The sequence below is a fragment of the Rhipicephalus microplus genome, chromosome 2 (genome assembly GCF_043290135.1).
Source record: "Rhipicephalus microplus isolate Deutch F79 chromosome 2, USDA_Rmic, whole genome shotgun sequence".
Lineage (NCBI taxonomy): Eukaryota > Metazoa > Arthropoda > Arachnida > Ixodida > Ixodidae > Rhipicephalus > Rhipicephalus microplus.
This window is the reverse complement of record NC_134701.1, coordinates 288,080,778-288,104,935: the sequence shown is the minus strand read 5'-3', so window position 1 is coordinate 288,104,935 and position 24,158 is coordinate 288,080,778. Positions and strand designations below refer to the sequence as shown.

Sequence of the window (24,158 nt, the reverse complement as noted above, 5' to 3'; positions counted from 1 at the left end):
CATTATTGCAATGGTGGGCAGAGCTTCTCAGCTTGGTACACCATGTCGCCCGCCATAATAAGTACCACCCATCATCTGCTTAGTGCTTCCCAGCATTATCGTGATTGCGGGAAGAGCTTCTCAGCTTAGTACACCATGTGGCCTACCATAATAAGCACCACCCACCATCTGCTTAGTGCTTGCCAGCATTATCGCAATGGTGGGCAGGTCCTCCCATGTTTGCCCTCTATCTAGCCGCTACTTCCCACCATCGTTTCCACTTTACCCATCTTCTGTACACCATGCCACCCAGTATGTCCCGGCATATTCATCGTAATTACCACTACGTTTCACCATATCCACCATAATTTCCACTATACCCACTATTATTTCCACTATGCCCATCGTGTTTTCCAGTATCCACCATGGTAGTTTTTCCGATAGGGTAGTTACTTATGGCAACATACGAACAATGATACAAAATTTTTCTATGAGTGTTCCTTACTAATTTATGCATATTGAACACTTTTATTGTGTTTGCTTTTTTTGGCACTAAATATTGGGTTTCATTTATGTAGCTCTAATTTTTTATGCATGCAATGAGGCTGCACTGCACATTATTTTGAAGATATGTTCTCTGTGACAGTTTTGTGTGCTCCTTCTATGCTCTGGCATTTTGCCACTGATGGCATCTCACTCCACAGAACTTCCTGTTTCAAAACCTGCTTTGTGTTTTTGTATGCGTTATTCGTCTCTGCTGCCTTCGCGACGACACTTTCTATGAAGAGTGCATATGCAGTGAAGCGTTCATAACGTGAGTAACTCTCTAGTGTCAAGATGTAGCTCCGCAGCTAATACGTTATCGCAAGTGAGGACGTTCACTTTCTCGAAAGAAGAACGAAAAATCACCTGGGTTGCAGCAATACAGCAGGACATCTGGCTGCCTATGAAGAACTTGCAGATCTGTTTTGCCCTCTTCTGTCAAGGCGAGTATCTGTGATGGCATTATGTCAATACTGGAGCTGGTGTAGTCTTGAATTGTAGCTCTTTACTAATGGCACAAGTCTTGTAGATGTGTGCTGCTAGGAGCAGCAGGCAGTATATCAGCGCACTTATAGCTTGAAGGGCCAGTAAACAGGCTCTGGCTTTTTTTTTACACCCCACCAAACAAACTCTCTAAATTGTACAATAGACCACGGTGATCACATTTGCTGAATATTGAAGTGCTGCACACCATGCGGACCCTTGTTTATTGCTTCCGTTGTTATGCTGTAACTACTTCTAGGTTGCACTTTTGTATATTCAGTTGTGAAAAACGATTCCTGCGCCTGACCGATCTCCCTCATTATGCAGTGATGCAAACAGGCCCATGGGCAACTTCATGTACGGCTCAGCTCGTCGATTAGTCCTTTGCCTTAAGAAACAGCACCTTGGCCCTGCAGTGATGTAGTTTTGGCCGCGCAATCTGCATTATCATTTTCCTGTGCTGCCCCCTGCTATTTTGTAAGCCCTAGATTACCGGGAGAAGCGTTATTGCAAGAACAAAAGCCTCCAAAATACAGAGGCATCTCGCTACTTTATCGCAAGGGGAAGGGTGCTCCTCGCGTTGGGCCTCCTCCGTGCGTTGCTATGACACGTGCTCATGTGAGAGTAGCCCTGCTCAATTGTTGACTGTTTGGCGATGACGTATCACTGACGTCGTGTCACGTTTCCGAAGTGGGCGCAGTCACGACGATATGTTATGCCTTCCCCTCCCTGTGGTGGAGGAACGTGGTGAGGCCATGCGAAAATTCAAAACCAGCTGGAATGGATGTTCCAACTCCGTAATTTCCTTATTATAGCACGTATTTGCGAATTTCTTGCACTAGCATGTTCACATTGCAAAAGTGCACGTATTTCTCTTCATTACATTTTGTGGACTCTGAAGTTGTTTATAGGCCCTTTAAGGGGGCAGACTGGTCTTTAAGACCAAAAGTATGACAAAAAAATTCATTTTTTAAAATTGACATATTTGGTTTTTGCAAGTATTTTTCTATCTCTCTGCAAGTTTTCACACACCAGGAAGTGGTAATTTTTTTGTAATGTCATTCTAATTGTTCAGATTCTTGGTGCTGTTAACATGCAGAACCTGCAAAAAAATGGGGAACCGACTTCGAGGCTTCTTTATAATTTGCCGGCACCTGTGTTAGAACCTCTGCTACTAATTTAGGAGCACCTTTATGAGGATTGCAAAACATGCGCACCATTATTGTTGCTTTTGAAGAAGCTGTGTGTTTTCAGTTTTTTCCGTTTTTTTCAAAAAAGTAAATTTACGACTGTTCAATTTTGAGGCCTCAATATCTCTGCAGCTAGGGCAGGTACAACAATAATTCTTTTTGCAATGGAAACCTGTGTGTGTGCAGAATGCAAGTACGGGAGCAGAATTTAGAGCACAAGCCTTTTTAATTAATAACTCATCAAAATTGTAACACAATTCCGACTGCTTTTGAAAATGGATAGTTCATTTTGCTGTAAAATAACCAAGAAAGGCCTGAAAACAAAAAAAACCTCTTGCATACTTTCAATTTAAGAGTCATTAGTCTATGTTGGCATATCTTAAATATTACTTTTAATTATGTACTTTTTTTCTATGGTGGTCTTAAATAATAGGGGGTGAACTTAAGTTATCTCAAGAACAAGATGAGTTACAGGAGAACTAGTAATTAAATATTTGAAATCAGCAGAAAAAAACTGCATGATTCTGTGCAGTTTGATCAAGATCACTGAAGAAATAAACAAAAAGGTGTCTAAGACCAGTCTGCCCCCTTAACTGCACCACTACACCAATTTTGCAGTGATAATGTTCAGTAGCTGGAGTTGTGACATAACTGCACCAGGATGCTAATATTTCACTGCCTGTGCAGTGCCAGTTCCGGTGCAAACTACCTCGCCGCTTTTTACAGCACTAGTAGTGAATGACATCTTTTCAAGCTGTTATGAATGGAATACTTCTAAACATTTCGCTAATTATGTGATTCTAAGCATTGGAATGTGGGATATGCTGAAAGCAAAGCTTTCTTGGGGGCTGCATCTACTGAGTAGCATCTGTAGTATTTGTAATGGTGTTGCTTGCATAAGAAAGCTGGACTCGGCATTGAGCGTGTGTGCAGAACTGCTCATACGCACTGTGTGAAATGCAGTGTTCTTGCGTATGCAATGCCGTTACAGACTCTACGTATGCAGTACCACGGCTGCTGGATAGGAAAAAGAAGGTGCAGCCTGCTGTGTGCCGCCGAAGTGGCAGGACGGGCCTAGTTCACCCTGGCGCCAGCTGTGGCGCCACTGTTTCTCTAGGAGAAATGCTCTCACGCACATTTCTACGCGGCACAGTAGGCCATAAATAATGCATTTCATAGCTGCACACCACAAGTTCGACTCTGAATCATTATTAGGAGTACCTATTACAGCACATATGGGAACAGTTTGCTCTAGGAGGACAATTAGTCGTAGAGTATAGGCATCAATACTCTATGAATGCTGCCCATTTGACTCACCTGAAATGAAAAGGGTCATTGATTTCGTTCACGGAAAGACAATGGCCAGGAAGATTCCAAGGGCTGACATATTGGCCCACTGAAAAACACCGTGAAAGCATGCACAATTTCAATTTCGGTTCTTTTAGTGCATTAACAATGTCGGCTGTAGTCCAAAGAGAGTTAAAAAGCAAGAGCTTACGACACAAACAAAATATGTATTCCCAGTAAAGGCATCACACAAACTTGCATACTCGGCAGCTATCAATTACAACTCACAAAATCACTTAGAAGGTATTTGAAACAACGGTAACAAGCCTACCGCGATACAAATGCAATTTCATGCATCATAAACTGCACAAGAACACTTACACCCCTGTCACACGGCCGCCATCGAACTCTGTTAAACTCCGTCAACGTAATTCTCCCCTAGATGGACAGAGACGGAGATGGAGTTCGACAGTGTCACACGGCAATGACAAAGTTGTAATAGTTGTCGCAAGGGGGCTCAGCCGGCGCTGTTTGATTTTTGCAGAAGCACCCTGATTTCATCCATACCTGCTTTTTTTGTGTATCTTCGTTATGCTGTTTTTACAAAACCATGATATTAAGTAGGGCTGAAGCGAATAAAGCATTAAAATTATTTCAAATGAAAACATATTTGCTAAATGTAGCGATGCTAGCAGCGACACTGGCCACCTTGTGCCGAATGCTATGTTTGTTTACAATTGTGTCATGCTAGACTACTAGTTGTTTGTGCTAGACCACAAGTCCGTAAGTTACCCTTGAATTAGGTCGGGTTCCATTACCTATTTCTGCAGCTGTCGAAGCAGTTGACGATGATGCAGCGCTGTCAGTCATTCCTCACACAGGCAAACACAAACACGGCGATGACAAACGCATGCACGGACTAAATAATTTTGAGTGGTGGCGCCTGGCTCGACTCGTGAAGCATGGTGCGGAGTGCATTGGTGTAGAGAGTAGCTGGACTCCGGCGGGCGTACATATATGTAAAGAAACTTGTCATGAATGAGTACTGTAACAAAAGAACAATTAATAATGCCAAAATGTATTACTGCTCTCACTGCGGCAATTTAGCGCTACAAATGTTTTTCTGACCAGCAGGTACTGGGGATGAGAGTACCTCGTTTTGCTGCAAAGGGAGATCGTTGAACGTCCTTTGTGAAATGCTCTGTTTACCTTCGTTTGTGTAAGGGTGTTCGTGTGACATGGACCACATCTCCCTTGTCGTAAGGATGAGGGAGTTAAACGGTGTTCGTGGGTGCCCATGTGACAGAGGTATTGCGGCCCCAAATATTCACCACACGTGTGTACACCACAATTCTTCGAACATGTCTAGAAAATTTCTCTTCAAGGAAACACTGAAACAAACTCCAGCGCTGGTCGTCGTCCCGGCAACGCTCTTCAACAAAGTACTCTTGCGGCGTCATAACTCGATTCTTTAACATCTGTTGACTGCACTACACGACTCACTCGCACCGCTCAAACATCACAACTTCTTGGCCGATGATCATCACCCGTCCTACCCTAGTTTCCGATGTTCCTACCCCCCTTCCTACCCTCTAGTTTGGATCCTTTGTGGTTTCGCGAACATTCCAAGTGATTGTGCTGCACGTAGCACGTACCAGGGCAGCAGCAAAGGGAAAGAGTTTTATCTCACCGGTTCGTTAACGGTCGCCCCTAAAATAGGCTTTGTTTTGATGTCTCGATTTCTGCTCATCTGTACTGGTTGGCTGTCGCATGTGTAGAGGGTTAGGGCACGCCCTGGGCGACTTTTGATGCTTGTTTTTTTTTTTTGTTTCGTTTCGCGTGCCTGTGAAGGAAACACTTGGCATGGTGATTTGACGCTGTCGTCTGGAGGCGGCGGTGTGCGTCTGCTTCAGCACTCATTTGTGAGAAAAATAAGTGCTCTGTAATGAACAATACTCATCCTGATATGCTTCTTGAAGCTGTAGATCGCAAGGGAATACGTTGTGCTTCAACGTAGCGTTTTTATTCGCGTTCGAGCTGCTCAGTGGCACACAACAGCTTTGCAGCGTCACACCACCAAAAAAACGACTGCCACACACGCGCACACCAAAGAATTGTACTCGATCACAGGAACCACACGCAATTGCACACAAAATAAGCACAAGAAAGCACGCGAAAAAGCACACAGACACGCAGGAATCCTCACGCAACCACATTGAAACACAAAGTGCCATCTGCTTCGACGGATAGAGCGTCAGCACCCTCTCCAAAAAAGCGGCCGAAACTCGCAACTCTGCCCCGACGCACTCGCGCATTGACGACGATGCGACACAGCAGGCCGCCCCTTGTTTTTTATCCAGTGGCCGTGGTAGCACCAAGACTTGCTAGCACACTGCAAAGATGACTACACCAGCAAGGGAGGAACAGAGCTGACAATAGTAGGCATCCTCTATTTGGGGCACACTTCGCGCCGTTTATCAAAAGATACCAGGGGAGCAGCCAAATCAGTGGGGACATGGCAATATTGCTTACTTTCATTGCAAGGGACCTTTTGTGTGTGGTTTTCACCATAACCGGGTTGTCTCTTAATTGTAAGTCAGCTGAGGTTGCACTCATACTCACTTTCAAAAATTGCCCATGATAGTGTCAGAGTGTAGCTTATTGTGCAGTGTCTGCAATATTGTTTAATATCTGTTTTTCAGGAGGACCATCATCTGATCCAACTCATAACAACCGATTCACATGGTGATCTTGTATGGAGCACAAAGGAAAATGTCATTTCGAAGCTGTTTTCTAGCAGTCTGTATACTGAATCTGCTCTAAATATTGGTGGTTACACCACAGGACATGTACAAAAAAAGGGTTGTGACATCAAGATGCAGTTCAAGGTATTGCAGAAAAAAAAACGAAAATGTAGCATTCAAAGACAGTAAAGCTCACTAATTCAAACTTACTGTTAACTTGAACTGACATGCTGGTCCAACACAGCCCTGCGTAATTGTTTTTTGGGGGAAATCCTGATAATTTGAACATGTCTGTGTTCACAGCAGTCAGTTCGAACTGGAACCCAGTGGTTTTCACCGCTTGTTGCAGAAGTCAGCCCAGGGTGATGAGAATGTGTTGCAAAACCAAACCAAACCGAATTTACTAGAGATGCAAAACAATGAAAGAGTAGCATTTCTCAGCAGATGAGATTGGGTGCTGGGCTTCAGCGCTTGGGCAAGCTGCAGACCATGCTCATAGAGTAGTGGCAGAAGAAATACAAGCTAATACAAATTAAGGTTTACTTGTAATTTTGATTGCAGTAATTTTTTCACGTAATTGTGTTTTGGAGCATAAATAGTGTCATATATTTTGACATTAAGGCTCACTTGCTCACATGAATGCATATCGGTGCTTGTTTTTCTATATCACTGACTGATCAATTAATTGTTTGCTGTTTGAACTCCATGAACTTGATTTACAAAATAGGCTGCCACCTATGTCTACTATATGTCTAGTAGCACCTAATTCTTGATCATGAGTTCTCAGGGGATTTCCTTCGATTGTGCCTGCGCAGTTCTGCCCACACATTGTCCTATTGTTGCAGTTCGAACTTCACTTAATTTGAATGATTTTGCAGGTCTTTTTAGTTAAAATTAATGGTCTTTTACAGCACTGAGATCTGAGCTGTATTTCTTAAGAAGGAAAATGAGCCAATGGTCTGTTTTCAAGTATTGTCACTGGTTCTGGTATAGAATGTATACCATGTAAAGAATTCTTATTTTTTAGTGGTTTGGTGTGTGCAGGTTTGTTTGTTTCTGTGCTCGTGATCTAGCATTTGGGCCTTCCAACTTAGAACCATGCATGCCAGTTACACATCTTGTAAAAGCACCCTCAGTTTATTTTATCTCTGCAAAGTTTTCATAGATGGTTTAGTGTACTGGCAGAGATCAAAATAAGTTGTAGAAGTTGAGAAACAAGCATTTTACTGGTAGGCTGTCGTCAAAAGCTATGTGAAAATTGGGCATAGCAAAATGCAAATTTTCAGCTTTCCCTTGGCAAAGTGCCGTCATATTGGCATCATCATAAAGAGGATAGATTGGAGCTCAAGATAGCTACAAAGATGCATTTCTACAGTGAAAAATAAAGGCAGCTTCCTTCAGAGTCGTTTTATCAGCTTCTAGCTCCAATTTCTTTGAGCTCCTTTTTATCAGGTTTCATTTTTTTGAGCAGTTGCTGTCAGTCATCCCTGTGCTGTTTCACAACAAATTAAGCTATAGCCATTCCGTTTCCTGCGCTTGGACTCGGAGACATTGGTGAGTGCTGTAAAGTTGTCCATATTTGTGTGCACATAATACAGACTTTTGTAATTGGCTTTTTGTAAAAGTTGTTGGTAAGACAATATGTCCAGGACATTTCAGAAAAAAATTTAGTGTGCTTACTTAAATATTAAAAATAAACAAAGCATTACAGCACAAAATGAACCCTTGAAAATATCCATATGCAAAAATTTTGACGAACTAGTGTCTAATTAGCTAATTAATTTTGGGGTGACAATGAGAGTCTATCAAGTGTTGTGACTCAAATTTTGTATTAGCTCAAAACTGATTTCAGTTATGATATCTACACAACAAATGACATCTGCATGCCGAATTTCATTCCTGTAGCTTCATAAATAACAAAGATAATTCTCATTGCCACGTCCCCCCTTAATGAAGTGTATCCAACTGCTTAAATCTGATGCCACCATTACAAGGCAGCTCTGAAACGACTCATTTCTTAAGAGAGTGGGCGTTCCACTTATTATAGGCCTTGTTATATTAAAATACCTCGTTAACTCAAACTCGCACATCTCAAAAAAGCGGCTAAGTTGAAATTTTCCGGGGCAATGACCATTTTCCTATACGTTTCACATATATTATTTCCTTTATCTCAAAGTATTTTTGGGTCAGATTGGGGATAACTCAAAATCTTGACTGGGAGTGGAATGAACATTTCGCCGCCGGACTATTTCACAAGATTCGCGTGATGCTGCCATGCCTGAAGTTCGTCGTTTTTTTTTTTCTTATTTATCCGTGCCTGACACTATGTTGATGCTTTCCATGAACTCAAAGTGCGCGAAGTCTCCACCAGGCAATATATCAACTTTGTCAAGCAGCCCTGTGGCACGTCATGCAACACATGCGCTGAGCAAGGAGGTCCTCTCATAGAGTTTCCTAAAATTGACTAGAGGGGACTCAGGCACTGCGATCGTTGAGCGACCACGGGATTGATGGGTAGTACACAAATTTGTCTAGTCTTCGTACTTATGCGCAGCGAATCACATTTGTGGCTCGTTTATTGCTGTGTTTCGGTTTTGTTTCGAAGGAAAGAATGAACCCTTTTGAACTTCGTGACCTGATTCGAAACGGTAAGCCTAAAAGAATAATGTGGTGAAGCGCAACCACTGAATATTTGCTGATTTTTGTTTCATGAAAAAATAGCTCCAAGCTACACGAATACACACAGAGGTAGAAGTACGAAGATTAGATAAATCCGCGTACCACCCATCATTCCCATGCTCGCTGAAGCAGAAGTACGAAGATTAGATAAATCCGCGTACCACCCATCATTCCCATGCTCGCTGAAGCGCCGTACGTTGCAGCTCTCATAGACACTAGCGCCAGAGTTCTTTCTGGTATGTATTTAGGAAATTCCATGGGCCCTCTGCCCACGCTTGGCGTAGTTAGTTCTTTCTAGTGCGTATTTAGGAAACTCTTTGGGCCCTCTGCCCACCCTTGGTGTAGTTTGTCTTGTTTGCTTTGTGCAGTGCACATAATTTTTCTTGAAGTGTGATTTTCGATCATCTAAGCAAACCGAGCGGTACGGATTTTTGTTGGCTTTAGGGAGCGGCTACTTAGCGTGCGTGCGGCAAGCATGTCATCAAATTAGTGCAAGTTGCTAACGCGAGGTTACCCTAATTAAGGAAGTGGAGAAAAAAGGCCTAACGAAATTGAGCATCGTGCAGGAATTCGGTATCCCTTTGTCTACTCTTTTGATGGTGCTGAAAAGCAAGAATAAGGTGCTTGATGGATTTCAGCAGGACTTCTCCAGCCAGTGGAAGCGGGTTCGAGGGTTGAAGTTCCCAGACGTTGAAATTCCTGAGCGGCCAACCTTCCCGTCTCTTGTATCTTATTTTATTCTCTTTTAAACCTGCTCAAGAAGAAAAATTGGAAACTGCTGCTGAAGAGCCCCTAAGTAGTACTTATTTTTCTGAAAAAGTGCTCATCTTTCCTGGCAATCAGTGCAACATTGCTAATCTTGAAATTTTCCCTGGTTTTTGCGACTTCGAGCTAATGAGGTAATACCGTAGTTCAGATTGGTACTTGGGATAGGCACCAGCAAGGTCTCAGGGTAAAGTATCGGTCAGTCGCTAGATTTGATTACAAGAATGCTTATTTATACATGATTTACGAGAACATTATTTACAAGAACATTTACTTACATGATATAGTAAATGTGCAGTATTTTCTTGCTGTAGTTTTGTAATATTGCAAATAGCTGGAATTCCTTTTGTGTAAAGTTTCTTTTTCCTCTCCTGCTTTCTAATTTTGGAAGGAATTGAAGCCCAAGCCAGGAAATTGTCAGATATATATTTAATTTAATTTGTAAAATGAAAATATAATGAATGTGTATATTTCAAAGACTAAGAAGCTACTAAACACTATGAGAGCCCCTAGGTGCATGACATGAAACGAAAGCTGTCACTCGCACCTTCTGTTGTGCAACTTTTTGAATGTGCTGACACAATGAGCTTTTGTGTCTGCCTGTTCTTTCGTTAGTCTGTCAGTCTTTCTGTTACTTAAAGGAACCCTGCAACGCTTTTTGAGCGTGGTTAAGAAATGCTGCTGGTTTGTAGCCCAGGCTCCTGAAAAACATGTGAGCCAAACACTATAGTGCTCTACATGATCTGGAATATAAAATTAATTCTAGAAGAGAGCAAGAAATTGTTTTCTGTTCTCTCGACAAATGAGGTCGTATATCCAAATGATCACACTATAAATCATAATGTCACAGCCATCAGCTAATTTGAGCATTGTGAGCTGCATAGTAACTGTTGCTGCCGCAGGATGCCGCCACGTGCCCGTGCTAATGCTCACAATCGCAGTTTCTAAATTTTTTTGGGGCAGTCTGTTTATGAGGCAATGGACTCCTTTAATGAATCCATTTGATGATTACATTGAAAAGTGTTGCAGGGCCTCTTTAAAAAGAATTGCTGTGAAGAACTCTAAATCAAAACAGATTGTCTTGGCGGCGGTTGGTTTCAAACCTATGGCATCATACTTGGAAGCCTAGTGTCATACTCACTGGTCTTAACACGTGCACTTGCTGTATCAAACTGTATGAATGCATTGTGTTGGAAATAAATAAAGGTGAAGGGAGAAAACTCTTTGCAAAGGCTTTGTTGAAGTGTTACATAGCAGTGGAACAAAGGCCCTCTCTCTGGGACAAGACGTGAGGATTACGCGGAGTATTGTAACCATCAAAAAAACCTTATTGCAAAAATTTGATGTCAAACTTGTGTTTCGGTAGCTGCAAGATGTGTCTTCTGTTGGGCCTTTCCAGGTGTATAAGCCCTACTTAGAATATGAAAGATGGCTTGCCATTGCTACCCAAAATACTTTAAAGGGAAATCGCAACCACGAAGTCGTCTGGGATAAAACTCTATGGTCAGAATGCAGAAAAGCTTAGAAAGTCCAAGCGTGTGATATAAGTGTAATTGGGAACAAATCAGTCAGTAAAGACATCAGACTGGCTGTAAAATATGGTGGTATACACTGAGAGCAAGAAATTCTGTGAGTGAATTTGGTTCCCGAGCAGTTTCCCAGTTCTTTCAAGTTGTGCACAATTCTACAGCTGCCATTCAGTCCTAATACACAATTTTAATTGCTCAGTACTATATTTGTTTGAGGTAGCTTGTGTTTGCATTTTAATAATCTCAATATTGTGCTGAAGGAGGGCATTTTGGAATATTGTGAATCACGTTTGCCCACCTTGCTTAAGGCATGTTTCATAAGTTGCTCATAACCGCTTGGTACATTACATTTTTTTTCCCTTGAACAAATTCTTCCTATTGCATGCTTAAGGGCAGGTTTAGATTTCCAGGCTGGAGCACAGGGTCTTACAGTGCTTAAAGTTAGCATTTGCTTATGATTTTTGGTCAAGCACATTTTGATGTATCCGTGACGTCACGCCAGCCGAAGCCGCCGTTATCACCACTGCTTCTTCTCCTTCCCTTCCCCTTAACCCCTCTCGCACAACGCTACATTAACCCGCGCTATCGCAATAAAGTTTTCGTCTTGGCCCAGCCACGCCCCTGGCGTGTTCGTTTTAGTGGCGACGAGGATGGGATGAAAGCGGTGCGGCAACTCCGTCCGTCATGACCGCCGCACCCACGGGAGGATACGCCAGCCCGCCGCAGTTCGACGAGGCGAGCGACAAGTGGCCCGCGTACCAGGTTCGGCTGGAAGCCTTCTTTGAGGGAAATGGCATCACGGAAGACAACAAGAAGCGGGCCCTGCTGGTGACTGCACTGTCCACCCACACCGTCGACGTACTGAGCGGACGTTGTGCTCCGAATAAGGTGAATGAACTTTCGTACCCACAAGTGATAGCCTTGCTTAAGCAGCACTTCTCGCCGCAACCGAACGAGATAGCACAGTCTTATAAGTTCTTCACCCGCAATCAGCTGCCCGGCGAACCGGTCAAGGATTTTGTCGTGGCGATTCGACAGATAGCGGACACCTGCAATTTTGGTGCTTCGTTGGACAGAATGCTACGAGATCGCATCGTGTGTGGTCTGCACAACGTCGGAGGGCGTCGGCAGCTACTCGCGAAACCACAGCTGACGAGGAGCGAAGCGGAAGAAATTGCGATATCTACCGAAATGGCCGAGGCCAACGCGCAAGAGATAGTAAGCCCCACCGCTGAGGCAAGTGTGCATGCGCTGGGAGGCCAGTCCTATCGCCCACGAAGCCGGCCACAGATTGTTGGGTGCTACCGCTGCGGAGCAAAAGGGCACGGACCCGAGGATTGCCGCTTCCGCTCGGCGTCATGCTTCAAGTGTAAACAACGAGGTCATATCGCTCGAGCCTGTTGCCGCCGTGAGAGTGGGTTCGGGGTGGTACCACCAGAACGCCAAGTACACGCCTTGTCGCGGGAGGAAGACACTGGCACGGACGGTATGTTCGCGCTGGAGGCAGCGGACAGTCACATCGGCCACGTCGGCATTACGCAACCCATCGTGCGCACCTTGGATTGTGGTGGGGTTCCAGTGAACATGCAGGTCGACACAGGCTCGCCGGTTTCGGTCATCACGTGGCCCACATATGAGCGGAACAAAACAGTGTGGCCGAAGCTGCGTGGTTCGCCATTGAAACTCACCTGCTTCCTGGGACGGCTTCCAGTGCGGGGACAACTTCAGCTCAAGGTTTCGTGCGGAAACAAGTCGACGGCTGGATCTTTGCAAGTCCTTGGTTGCTCCGGCCCAAACCTCTGCGGACGCGACCTGATTCAAGCGTTCCACATGCTCGAGGCACCGGTAATGAACGTGAACACGTCAGGTGAGCAACTGCCGTTACTCGGTGCTGACGACGTTAACGTGGACCGGTTGCTAGCAGAATTCGCTGATGTGTTCGCGCCAGGTTTAGGGCTCATAAAAGGGCCACCGGTACACTTCGAGACGCGAGAAAACGTGGTGCCGAAGTTTTGGAAAGCCCGCGAAGTTCCGTATGCTTTTCGGCCAAAGGTCGACGCGGAACTGGACCGCCTTTCGGGCGCGGGTATTATTGTACCGGTGCCTCATGCGGAGTGGGCGGCGCCAGTGGTACCGGTAGTGAAACGGAATGGCTGCATCCGCCTTTGCGGCGATTTTAAGCTAACGGTCAACAAAGCCTGTCGCACTGAGCAATATCCGTTGCCACGGGTGGAGGATATCCTGGCTACATTAAATGGCGGTGAAGTTTTTACCACGATAGACTTGCGGGAGGCATACAACCAGCTTTCGTTGGATGAGGAAGCCATGCAACTCACGACCATAAACACGCATAAGGGACTGTTCAGCTTTACTCGCCTGCCTTTTGGAGTGGCGTCCGCGCCGGCCGTGTTCCAACGGCGTATGGAGACCATTTTGCAGGGACTTCCGGGTGTTCAGGTCTACCTAGACGACGTCATCGTGGCAGAGAAACGCAATGACTGCACCACCCTGCACGAAGTATTCAAGCGTTTCCGGGAATACGGCGTGCGCCTGAACGCAGACAAGTGCAAGTTCCGCCAACTAGAGGTGGATTTTTTGGGGCATCGAATCAGCGCTCGAGGTCTTCAACCAAAGACGGAAAACATAGACGCCATCCTTAATGTTCAGGCACCACGGAATTCCGCAGAATTAAGGTCCTACCTCGGCATGGTAACGTACTACCACAAGTTTCTTCCCAATGCATCGACCGCCATGGCACCCCTATATCAACTACTCCGGAAGGAAGCTAAGTGGAAGTGGGATACCGCTCAACAGCAGTCATTCAGCAGTGTGAAAGACCTTCTGAAATCCGCAGACTTTCTGGCGCATTTTGACCCACACAAGCCGCTAGTCCTGGAATGCGATGCCTCCCCGGACGGAATAGGCGCAGTGCTTTCACACGATGTCGGGGGCGGGGTACTTCGGCCCATAGGGTTCCGCTCTCGGTTATTGACTGGAGCTGAGAAAAATTACTCGCAGCTGGAGCGTGAAGCCTTGGCACTTGTGTTTGGTGCGTCGAAATTCCGACAATACTTGCTCGGCAATACTTTCACATTGATGACGGACCATAAGCCGCTTGTTGCACTTTTTCACCCAGACAGGCCAGTGCCCGTGATGGCCGCTGCGCGAATCCAGCGGTGGGCCCTGCTGCTGAGCGCCTACGATTACGTCATCAAACACCAGCCCGGGAAAGACAACATTCCAGCAGATGCCCTCAGCCGACTCCCCACGTCAGCAACTTCCCAGCCAGAGACGCAGGAAGAAACTGTGGACGGTGAGTATGTCCTGCTCACGGAGACCCTCAATGATGGTGTCATGTCTGCGAAGCAACTGGGCACTCTCACGGAGCTTGATGACGATTTAGCAAAGGTGCAAAAATGGGTGCAGGAGGGATGGCCAAGAAATTTGGGGCCTAAGGACCAGCACTTGATGCCATACTTCAACCGGAAAGCTGAGATAACGGGGAGTTATGGGCTTCTATACTGGGGCCATCGAGTGATCGCCCCTAAGAGTGCCCGAGCAGTGATGTTACGTCTGCTGCATGATACTCATCAAGGGATTTGCTCAATGAAGCGGCTAGGGCGCTCCTTGATGTGGTACCCCCGGATCGATAATGACATTGAGCACATGGTTAAGTCCTGCACCAGTTGCATCCAAGCTGCCCCTATGCCCCCAAAGAAACCCCCTGTTGCGTGGCCAGAAACGGATGAGCGTTGGTCGAGGCTGCATATCGATTTTGCGGGGCCGATCGATGGTCACATGCTACTGATTGTGGTGGATTCACATAGTAAGTGGATAGAAGCGATACCCATGAAGAGTTCCACCACACACGCCACCATAGAGGCTCTGCGCACCTTGTTCAGTACATTCGGGTTGCCCCGGACGCTGGTATCCGATAATGGCCCACAGTTTACGAGTTGGGAATTTAACACCTTCACGAAGCTGAATGACATAGTACACCTCCGAACAGCACCGTATCACCCCCAGTCCAAGGGGCTCGCGGAGCGGGCGGTTCGTACGGTGAAGTATTCATTGAAGAAGAATGTACAAGGGTCACTGAAAACCCGCCTGGCTAGGATTTTGCACAGGTACCGCAGGACGCCGCAGGCCGGGGGCCGGACACCAGCGCAACTCCTAATGGGCTACGATCTTCGCTCCAGGCTGGACAACGCAGTGTCCATTCCGCCCTCACCAGTTGACCGTCCCCCCCTCGATGGGTGGCAGCCCGGGGAGCCAGTCTGGGTGAGGAACTTCGGGCGAGGCGAGCCGTGGACTCCAGCCAGCATTACATCGACAGACGGAGCCCGCCTGGTGAATGCCGATGGTCCGGAGGGGGAAACCATTAGGCGCCACAGCGACCAGGTGAAGCCACGGGAGTTGGAGCATGACCAGGGAGAAGTCGGTGACTCTCGGTGCCTCGAAACTGCCGGCGGGGCCCTAGCAGGAGGAACACCGAGGCGAGCGCCAACAAGGAGCGAGATCGCCGGGAGCCCCTCAACTCCGGTGTTGCGTCGCTCGGGCCGGCAACGCAAACCCCCAGACCGTTACTCACCGTAGGGGGAGCGGAATGATGTATCCGTGACGTCACGCCAGCCGAAGCCGCCGTTATCACCACTGCTTCTTCTCCTTCCCTTCCCCTTAACCCCTCTCGCACAACGCTACATTAACCCGCGCTATCGCAATAAAGTTTTCGTCTTGGCCCAGCCACGCCCCTGGCGTGTTCGTTTCACATTTAAAAGTCTTTGTTTCCTCTTTGTGCAGCTTCAGTAATCTGTTCAGTGCTGCTGACAAGCCACAGCAGAAGCCTGTGTCAACTCTGAATGTCCGCTACAATGCTCCTTCAACGAGACTCAGCCCTGCCCTAGAGTCGATGCGAAAGAAGAGGCTAGGGGAAAAGCACCGAGGATTTGACTTCTTGGACAGCGACCTGTGAGTCTGTGCTTCAACTTTCAAAAAATTGTGATCAGTTCCCTAGAAGAATTCTGCGAGCTAGCAGGGCACTGTTGAAATGTAGAGAAACGAAACTTGGACGAACAAAACATTTTGCTAATTGGTATCAAAGTTATTGCTTGTAGCTTTGCTCATAGTTAGGAAGTAAGAATAATGCCACAATTTTATTTGCTGGTCCTGTCATTAAACATACAGGGTGCGTACAAGCTCTGAAATCCTTGAAAACCCTTTAAATTGAAAGTTTCGTCTTAGTCCTTGAAAACTTTTTAATATTGGTAAATTTCGCAGGGTCCCATTTTATGACTCGCAATGTATGGCAGGAGCGTGGTCCTGAGCAAACTTCATTGCTTATCGTGTTGCTTAACCCTGTGGGAATCGAGGCTAGCCCGCTGCCTTTGCGCGGGCTTTGCCGTCTTTTCTGCCGTTCTCATGTCCCGACATGTCTCCCCTCCTCCGCTGTCCGCCACGCTGGGAAAGCAAAGTGACGTGTAACCCCCTAAGCCGGCAGCGGATGTTGACTGTGGCGCCGCGCGCAGAGTCTCCCGAGAGGTTTTCGCGCGCTGCGTCGGGAGCGGGCAGATACTCTCCGGGACAGCAGACGGTGAGCCACGCAATCTTTTCCGTCCGTCGACTACCGTCGCTTGGGGCTCGTCGGACTTCGCTGACGGTGCCTCACGCGCGAGGCGAACGCTCACCTTTTGTTGCCCCACTGCGTACGCTCGGCCGAAGGGCAGTGCGGTGTCCCGGTGCGTGGCCAAGCTACGCCGACCCGTATCTCTCTGAAGCCAATGGGAGCGCCTTTGCCCACGCTCGAGCAACTGGGCCTTGGTCCCGGTGTCTCCGTGAATCACTTTAACCACGGAAACGTGCTCGTGGCACCCTGTGTAGTACTTTTCACTCGTGGCAAGGATAAGCCCATTTGCACTCCTGCCGCGCCTTTGTAACGGGCTGTACTGCGTTTGGTGTTGCCACAGACAATAAAGTTTTGCGACCTTGAGCAGTATCCTGTTCTCGCCATGGCGACGGTTAACGCGGCTTGCTAAGACTGGACCCACGCTAGTGGCCGTACTCCTTCAGGATACGTGTCACTACAACCCCGCAATTTCGAAATCAGGCACTGTCAAACCGCCTATATAGGATTGGCAAGACTGAGGCATGCACGCTTACTTGGCCAGAAGCCATAAGCTGATGGCCACATTGACGGTACAGCATCTTGAGCTCTCTAGAAAAAAAAGTTGCGCGAGTGCGTTTATTGCAGCAGACTACAGTGAAACCTCGTTAATACGTACCTGCCGGGAATTCGGCACAACTATGCGCTAAACATACTGCTCATTAACCACCAACTGTAAATTTGCATCCCCTGATGTGTGCCATCGCCGCCAATAAGAGCATAAATATTGCGCTACAGCATAAATTGCCAAGAACGCCTACCTCGAAGCCATTTCTTTCTTTTGCCAAAGCGCAGATAGGATTTCCACTTTCTCATGAACGCCTGATAGCCTGCGGTGGTGACGATAAAGAGCATTTTGAAAGTACTGCGTGGTTCGGGATACGCAGCGTGGTATAGTGACAGAATAGACATAATCGCTATCCATGATACATGCGTACTGCGATCTGCTACTAAGCGAGAACTAGCCATTTTTTTAAAATGTGATGCAGTTGCATCCAGAGAGCTGATCGTCTATTGGCTATATGCGTGCAACGCATGGTCTACTTGGCACATGCTGTGGCTGCTGAGCCGCTTGCTGTAGAATGCGTTCACTCTGCTTCAGACTTTGCACATATGCAGTGAGTAGCCTGTTCTGTTAATGCAGCGATGACGCGCTTTCTGCAAGTGATGTGCACCCCGCGATCGTCTATATCAGTCCTTCCAGCGGAGGCACGTTTGGTTGATCGCCTAATAAAAGTGCTAAAACAGTGCTATGCTTGCTGTGCTGTATGCGTCCACTTAGGGTGATAGCAATGCAGGAAGTTCCTCAGCGCCTGTGGCTCAGGGGCGGTACCAAAGGGGGGTAGGAGGGGTGGTGGCTCCACCCCCCCAAATTTCTGCCTGGCCCCCCTTTCGCCCCCCTCCCCCAAAGAGCAAGCATACTCAAAACACAGCGCATATGTTCCCATGTTCTCTGCCCTCCTGAAGAAGCTATCCTCAGTGGGTGCCCCCCACCTCACCCCAGTAAAAAAAGCGCTGTGATGGTAAGACAGATGCTCGGGCTAGTTCGTGATTGGGAATCAACATATTTGCACAGTGCAAGACTACGAGTAGTTACGACGTAACTACAGAAGAAGAGACAAGGACAGAAAGAGTCCTGTTTCTGTCTTTGTCTCTTCTTCTGTAGTTATGTCGTAACTACTCGTAGTCTTGCACTGTGCAAATATATTGTGATGCTGCGGCCCATATTGTGGCTTACATAGCTAAACTTAGCAAGAGCGAGACAATTCTTTTTGTATAAAGCGATACGCACTTGAATACGGTTCCGCACAACAAAGTGGTAGTGATAGGTGGTCCAGCGCGGTTAGGTAGTCGCCGATGAAAAGCTTGTAGTATGGCTTAAAGTGACACATGCGTGCCCGAACAGATAGCTGGGAATACTTTCTGTGGTAGGCGATAGGTCATACAGGCCCGTTCGATTGTCGGTGGTCACCACCTTGCCTTCATTTTTAGCATAATTTGTCATCTGCTTTCACTAAAGATGTGTAACAGGGTTCCCAATATGTGTAAAAAAACAGTACAGTGTTTTTATTCCGTATTTACTTACTAGTGAAACGGTTTTCTAGCAGAAGACACGCTCCACACGCATCGCTTTCTGTCGCCCCCACCACCGCTGGTTTCCGTCATTTCGCGCAAGCGCTGATGAGTGCAGCTGTTGAATGGTTTCTTTGTGTCTCGACAGGTGGCGCTACGCGATGTAATACACGCGAAGAGATGTGGAAGCATGTGCGAAAGCAGGAAGAGGAGTGGAGGAGGAGAGCAAAGGAATGAGTTAAACCACTGCGTGCAAGTTGTATGATGTGTCCCGCGCGAAATTGTGGGGCGGTGGTGGTGTCGGCACTCCTCTCTTATATTACTTCATGGTCATCACTCATTTAACTGACTGTGCACTTGCGTGAAGGCAGCCGCTTGTTACATGTGTGCGTCTCGCAGGGCATCAGAAAGGCTGCAGGCACAGCGTGCCCGTGAACGTCGGGAGCAGTACAAACAGGTGCGGGCCCACGTGCGCAAGGAGGACGGTCGAGTTCAGGCATATGGCTGGAGCCTTCCAACCAAGACGACACCTGTGAAACTGGACCTTCCCCAGCCTCCACTGAATGCCACAACACAGCGAACTGGGGGCGCACCATCCCACGTGCCAGTGCCAGTGCCTGTATTCTGCCGTCCACTCCAGGAGACCAGCTCCCCCATGAAGGTGCACATGGCTGTATCCTGTGCTTCAGTCAGTCATGACCATCTTTTATAGAAAAATTAGTATATTTGATTCCTATAATTTTAAGGCTTTTTTCTGAAAGAAAAGCTTTCGTAAAATATGATTCTGTGGCAACACATTCTCTTTCTTCAGAAAGAGTGCATCTTATTCAAAAACAAGTCACAAAAATTAGCACCTCATAGCTGCAGTGGTTACAATATTCCTTCCTTTTCCGACAAGCGTTGCTTTGTAGAAAATGCCATTTAAAGTTCGAGTTGCCATCAAGTCAGGATAAAGTGCTCCTGCTGCATATTCTTTGCCTTTGCTCGTAATGTTCACCAAGAAATGTCTATCATGCAATGCTCAGGCGAATTTGGCTCTGCATAATAAAAAAAGAAATTTTACGGGGCGCTTTATAATTTCATAGCACTTGAACTCGCTGGTGGTGGCTTGGTGTGTTGACTGTGTACTTTGAGTTACTGCTTCCCGCAGTCTTTGCACTTCTTGCTCGGATTCACTGCAGACAGAGGCATTGATGCGTCCTCAGTGCAGATGTGAGCTCCCGCAATGGCAAGAATCGCAGAATGCATGAGCACAACAAGAGGGTTATGGTAATGACGGGATTGCAGGTATAAACAAACTTTCGTGCACAAACTTAAGTGACTATTACGACCCCATTCAATTGATACCTGAACTATCAGAATAATTTATTCAGCTAGATATACTAACATTCTAAATGATTATACATGTAAGTGCACTTGCGTGTCACAACAAAGCAAACGCTACAATGCCTTTCCACAACCTGCCCCGTCACTAGGAGCAGTGATGGGGTTAGGCGCATTTGGCGCCATTTTTATATGCTCTCCATGATACATATGAATGTGGAAGCACTCATTGAGAATGCTGGAATATTTTGCCATGTAAATTTAAAAATTGCATTTCCAGTTAATTTTGCCCTCCTCTAAAGTCGCCCAACCTGTTCGCTGTTGCAGATGTGCATGAGGTTGACATTTGTTTCTATTTGTCAGGTCTGGTGTGCAGCTGGCGTAAACCTGACTGGTGGGCGAACGCGTGACGGAGGTACCATTGTCGGGGCCAGTATTTTCTACAAGGAGCAGAAAGCTGATGCACCATCGCCAGCTGATGACATCGACAGGCTAGAGCTTGAACTGAGGGTGAGTACAGCCCAGTGTGTATTTGTGAATGCAGTGCAGTATTATTCCTTGCTGAAGCATTTTATGAACAAGAGAAGAGAAAATCATAGCAAATTTACTGTAATCTTTTTGACTCCATTAGTAGAGCTTTTTTGCTGACTAGAATGGCATGATTATTTCACTTCAATTGAATTTCTTTATTTTTCAAGTTGCATGAAAAAAATATTTATCTTGAAGAAAGAGTCGTTTCATGGCTTCAATGTCATCGTGCTGTTTAAAAAAGAAGGCATTACTTTTCCTTTTCGAACAGGACTCTACAGAGCTATTGTCTGATAATGAATCTGCAAAATGCTTTCCTTTACACGCACTTAGATTTCTTTGTGGTGACATGGCAGCCATGTTTTATGCCAGGTTCTCAGAAGCTACGTTATAATGAAAGGCAATACACAAATGGTACAGTATAGACACTTGTGTTGTCCCAGTGTCGCAAGTAGCTATTCCTCTGTACATAGGTTGGGTATAAGTGGTATTAATTCACTCTGTTGAAAATTTTTGTTCTGGGCAACTGTAGTCGTCATTGGTTTTATTGGTGCAAAATTTCATGATGTATTTACTTGTCAATAGTCTTTAAAGGGTTAAAAAAAATTATTGCATCAGACTAGACACGCTGTCAACATTATTTTACAAGAGGCAGCCCACCGACTCTATTGCCAAGTGACATTTCCCCCGCTATGAGTCTTGATGTTGATAGCTCTAAAAAGCAGAGAAACCAGAAGTCTGAATTTTAGGCTAAAACTTTCGTGACTCATATATTATACGAGGCGGTAATTTCAGATGGTAAAGTATAAAAGGAAACCTTGCATTTGTGTAGGTGTTTATTTGACTTGGTGAACGGTACTCAGCAACAATGTGTGATGGCGAGAGTCAAGGCGGAGCACGACTCCCAGTACGAAGGGCGTTCTCGTAGAATGGAGCTAGATAGACAAACTAACTGGAAGGCATTGGTGGGAACAACCGATTACAATGTTTCTAAACTTCGCTGCACAATATACAAAAGTTTTTATGGGATATGTACAGAAAAAGAAAGATTGACAGGAAAAAAACAAAGCTTCCTCTGGGACCTGAACTACAATTAACTGTGCAAACACACAAGATGCCCCACAGAAAATACACAACACACGAGCGTGGCACACGCTATGAAAAAAGGTAGTCTTGGTATCAGCGATACATGTTTGCATCATCCGCATTCATCGGAATAATGTTTCTTGTCTTCACGTATCTAATACAGTTGGACCCCTTTATAAGAGACAATGATATAAGAGACAAATGGGTATAAGAGACACCAGTGTGCCTACAGTAATATACGGGTTGATAAGAAAATGCATAAGTAGTACCCTGCTTATGAGAGACCTCTCATATAAAAGACAAGAACTGCTGCCTGGAGCATGCCTCTTATAAAGGGCTGTACACCCATATGATTACTATTTCATTTGTTCAAAACTTTTGTTGTGTACGCATGTGTGGTAAGGCTACTTAGCACTTTGGAGATGCATTAAAAACTGAAAGAATAAAGCAGCTTATAGTTAGTGCTTGTGTGTGTCATGTTTTTTCTATGTGGAGCGTCTTGTGTGTTTGTGCTGTTAATTGTAGTTCAGTAACATGTGCCAACTAGGCCCAATTGAAGTTTTATTGAAGTTCCGATGGGAGCCAGGGCTGAGCCAAGATGCAAAAGACCTATGCAAGCATGCACATTCAGTTGCTGTATTTTAGACAATTTTCAGACAGCCTAGTTCCTCCGTTGACTCACTACACTTATGGATGCTTGCACAGTCTTCGGCATCATGTGCTATTGGTACCACCTTCAAACTTTCTTGAATGTTCTGATCAAAGACTCCATCATATATAAAAAAGAAATTGGCAGTGTTGTATTCCTTGTTTGCAACCACATAACTCTAGTTAAGCTAATGGTTTACAGAGGTCTTGTTTCTATAATTACAGTAGACTTTCAGTGAATAGAAATATATTAATTGAAATTGCCACTTAGTTAGAACTTCCTCTAGTTTCATACTGGTTTAATACTTGAGTTGTGCACCCTAGTTCTTTTCTCAGTCAACAAAACTCCTGTTAAATCGAACATAATTTCATGGTCCCTACAGGTTCCTTTTACAAGAGTCTGCTGGCGTAGAAAATTTGTCTATGTGGCCAATGAGATCATATGAAAGTTGACCGTGTTGTTCCTCTTCTGTCAATTCGTGCATCATGTTAAGTCATTAGAGCACCAACAAGCCTAAACCTGTGCACTGTGTTCATGACTGCGTGTTGTTTTTTAGCAGAAAACATCTTACTGTTGTGTTTGTGTTTTTTTATGCAAAAAAATGGCGGGCATTATCCAAGCAATGGTTCTTGCTTATTCTACTTGCACAGTCACTGTTGCTTATACTATTTCTGTGTCCTGCCTTTGAAACACGGCAGATGCAGGAGCAGGAACGGAGAGAACAAGAGGAGATGGCTCAGCGGCTTTCCTCGCTTGTTTGGATCTGTGCATCTACCCGGGAAAACAGCGAGGTGTATGTGGTTGATGCTAACAACCCAGCAGACATCTTGGACACATTTCATGTTTGCCCCTCCCACCTTCTCTGCATAGCTTCAGTGCCAGGTATGAATGACATCAGCATATAAGGGGTATGCACTTGACGTCATCTGTGCAGAGTACTAGTGGTAGAGTCTCTGCAGGTCCGTGCACTCCCTGCATGTCCAAAATGTTTGATGCACGCGCTGTGTCCGAAATTTGTATGGCAACTTCAATGACTAGAGACCTCAAGAACACCTCCTGCATGCCAACATGCGGACAGCATGGACGGCCATTAACGAAATGGGCCACAGATTTGCTATATCAGCTTTCCTAAATCAGCACCATATTATACTATTCCACAGCACAATGTTTAGTGCTATTTGGATTGTATGTTGTGCTTGTGCAGAGTTGTGCTGTACTACTCTCCATGCATGTCGATCGCATTAGAGTGTACATAGAATATGTGTGGTGTTATTTAGGCACATTGTAATCTCCCAGTTTGCCTTTACTTTTAGTGCAGCTCCCATTAATGACGCATGGACTTTTTGTGCAGGTGCAAAAGAGACTGACTATCCTGTAGATGAAGAATTCAACAAGCTTGGCTTGGATGAGATGGTTGACGCAAGCCAGCAGGACTGTTCCCCCAACTCAAAAGCACCTGAGCCCCAAAGTGGGGCTAAGGACCAAGACGGGAATCCAAAAGTTGGAAAGCTTGTCTTTGTAAAAAGTGCCCCTGCTCCTGTTAGCAGGCCTGCATCACCTCCCAAAGAAAGAAGTGAGTACCCCAACTTAGAGGCTAGCAGTGCGTACTTAGGTCTCGTGTTTTGAATGCAACGCCAAGGA

General features: G+C 45.9%; 1 protein-coding gene across 11 annotated transcripts in view; it reads left to right on the top strand.

Annotated features, from left to right (window-relative positions):
- syd (JNK-interacting protein syd) overlaps positions 1-24,158 on the top strand; it is an 83,485-nt gene that overhangs the window by 30,391 nt on the left and 28,936 nt on the right. For all 11 annotated transcript variants that reach the window (XM_075882220.1, XM_075882217.1, XM_075882219.1 and 8 more), the window contains 5 exons: positions 16,000-16,167; positions 19,331-19,592; positions 20,618-20,764; positions 23,216-23,399; positions 23,869-24,090. In XM_075882220.1, coding sequence (XP_075738335.1) covers positions 16,000-16,167; positions 19,331-19,592; positions 20,618-20,764; positions 23,216-23,399; positions 23,869-24,090 — 983 coding nt within the window. The remainder of the gene's footprint in view (positions 1-15,999; positions 16,168-19,330; positions 19,593-20,617; positions 20,765-23,215; positions 23,400-23,868; positions 24,091-24,158) is intronic.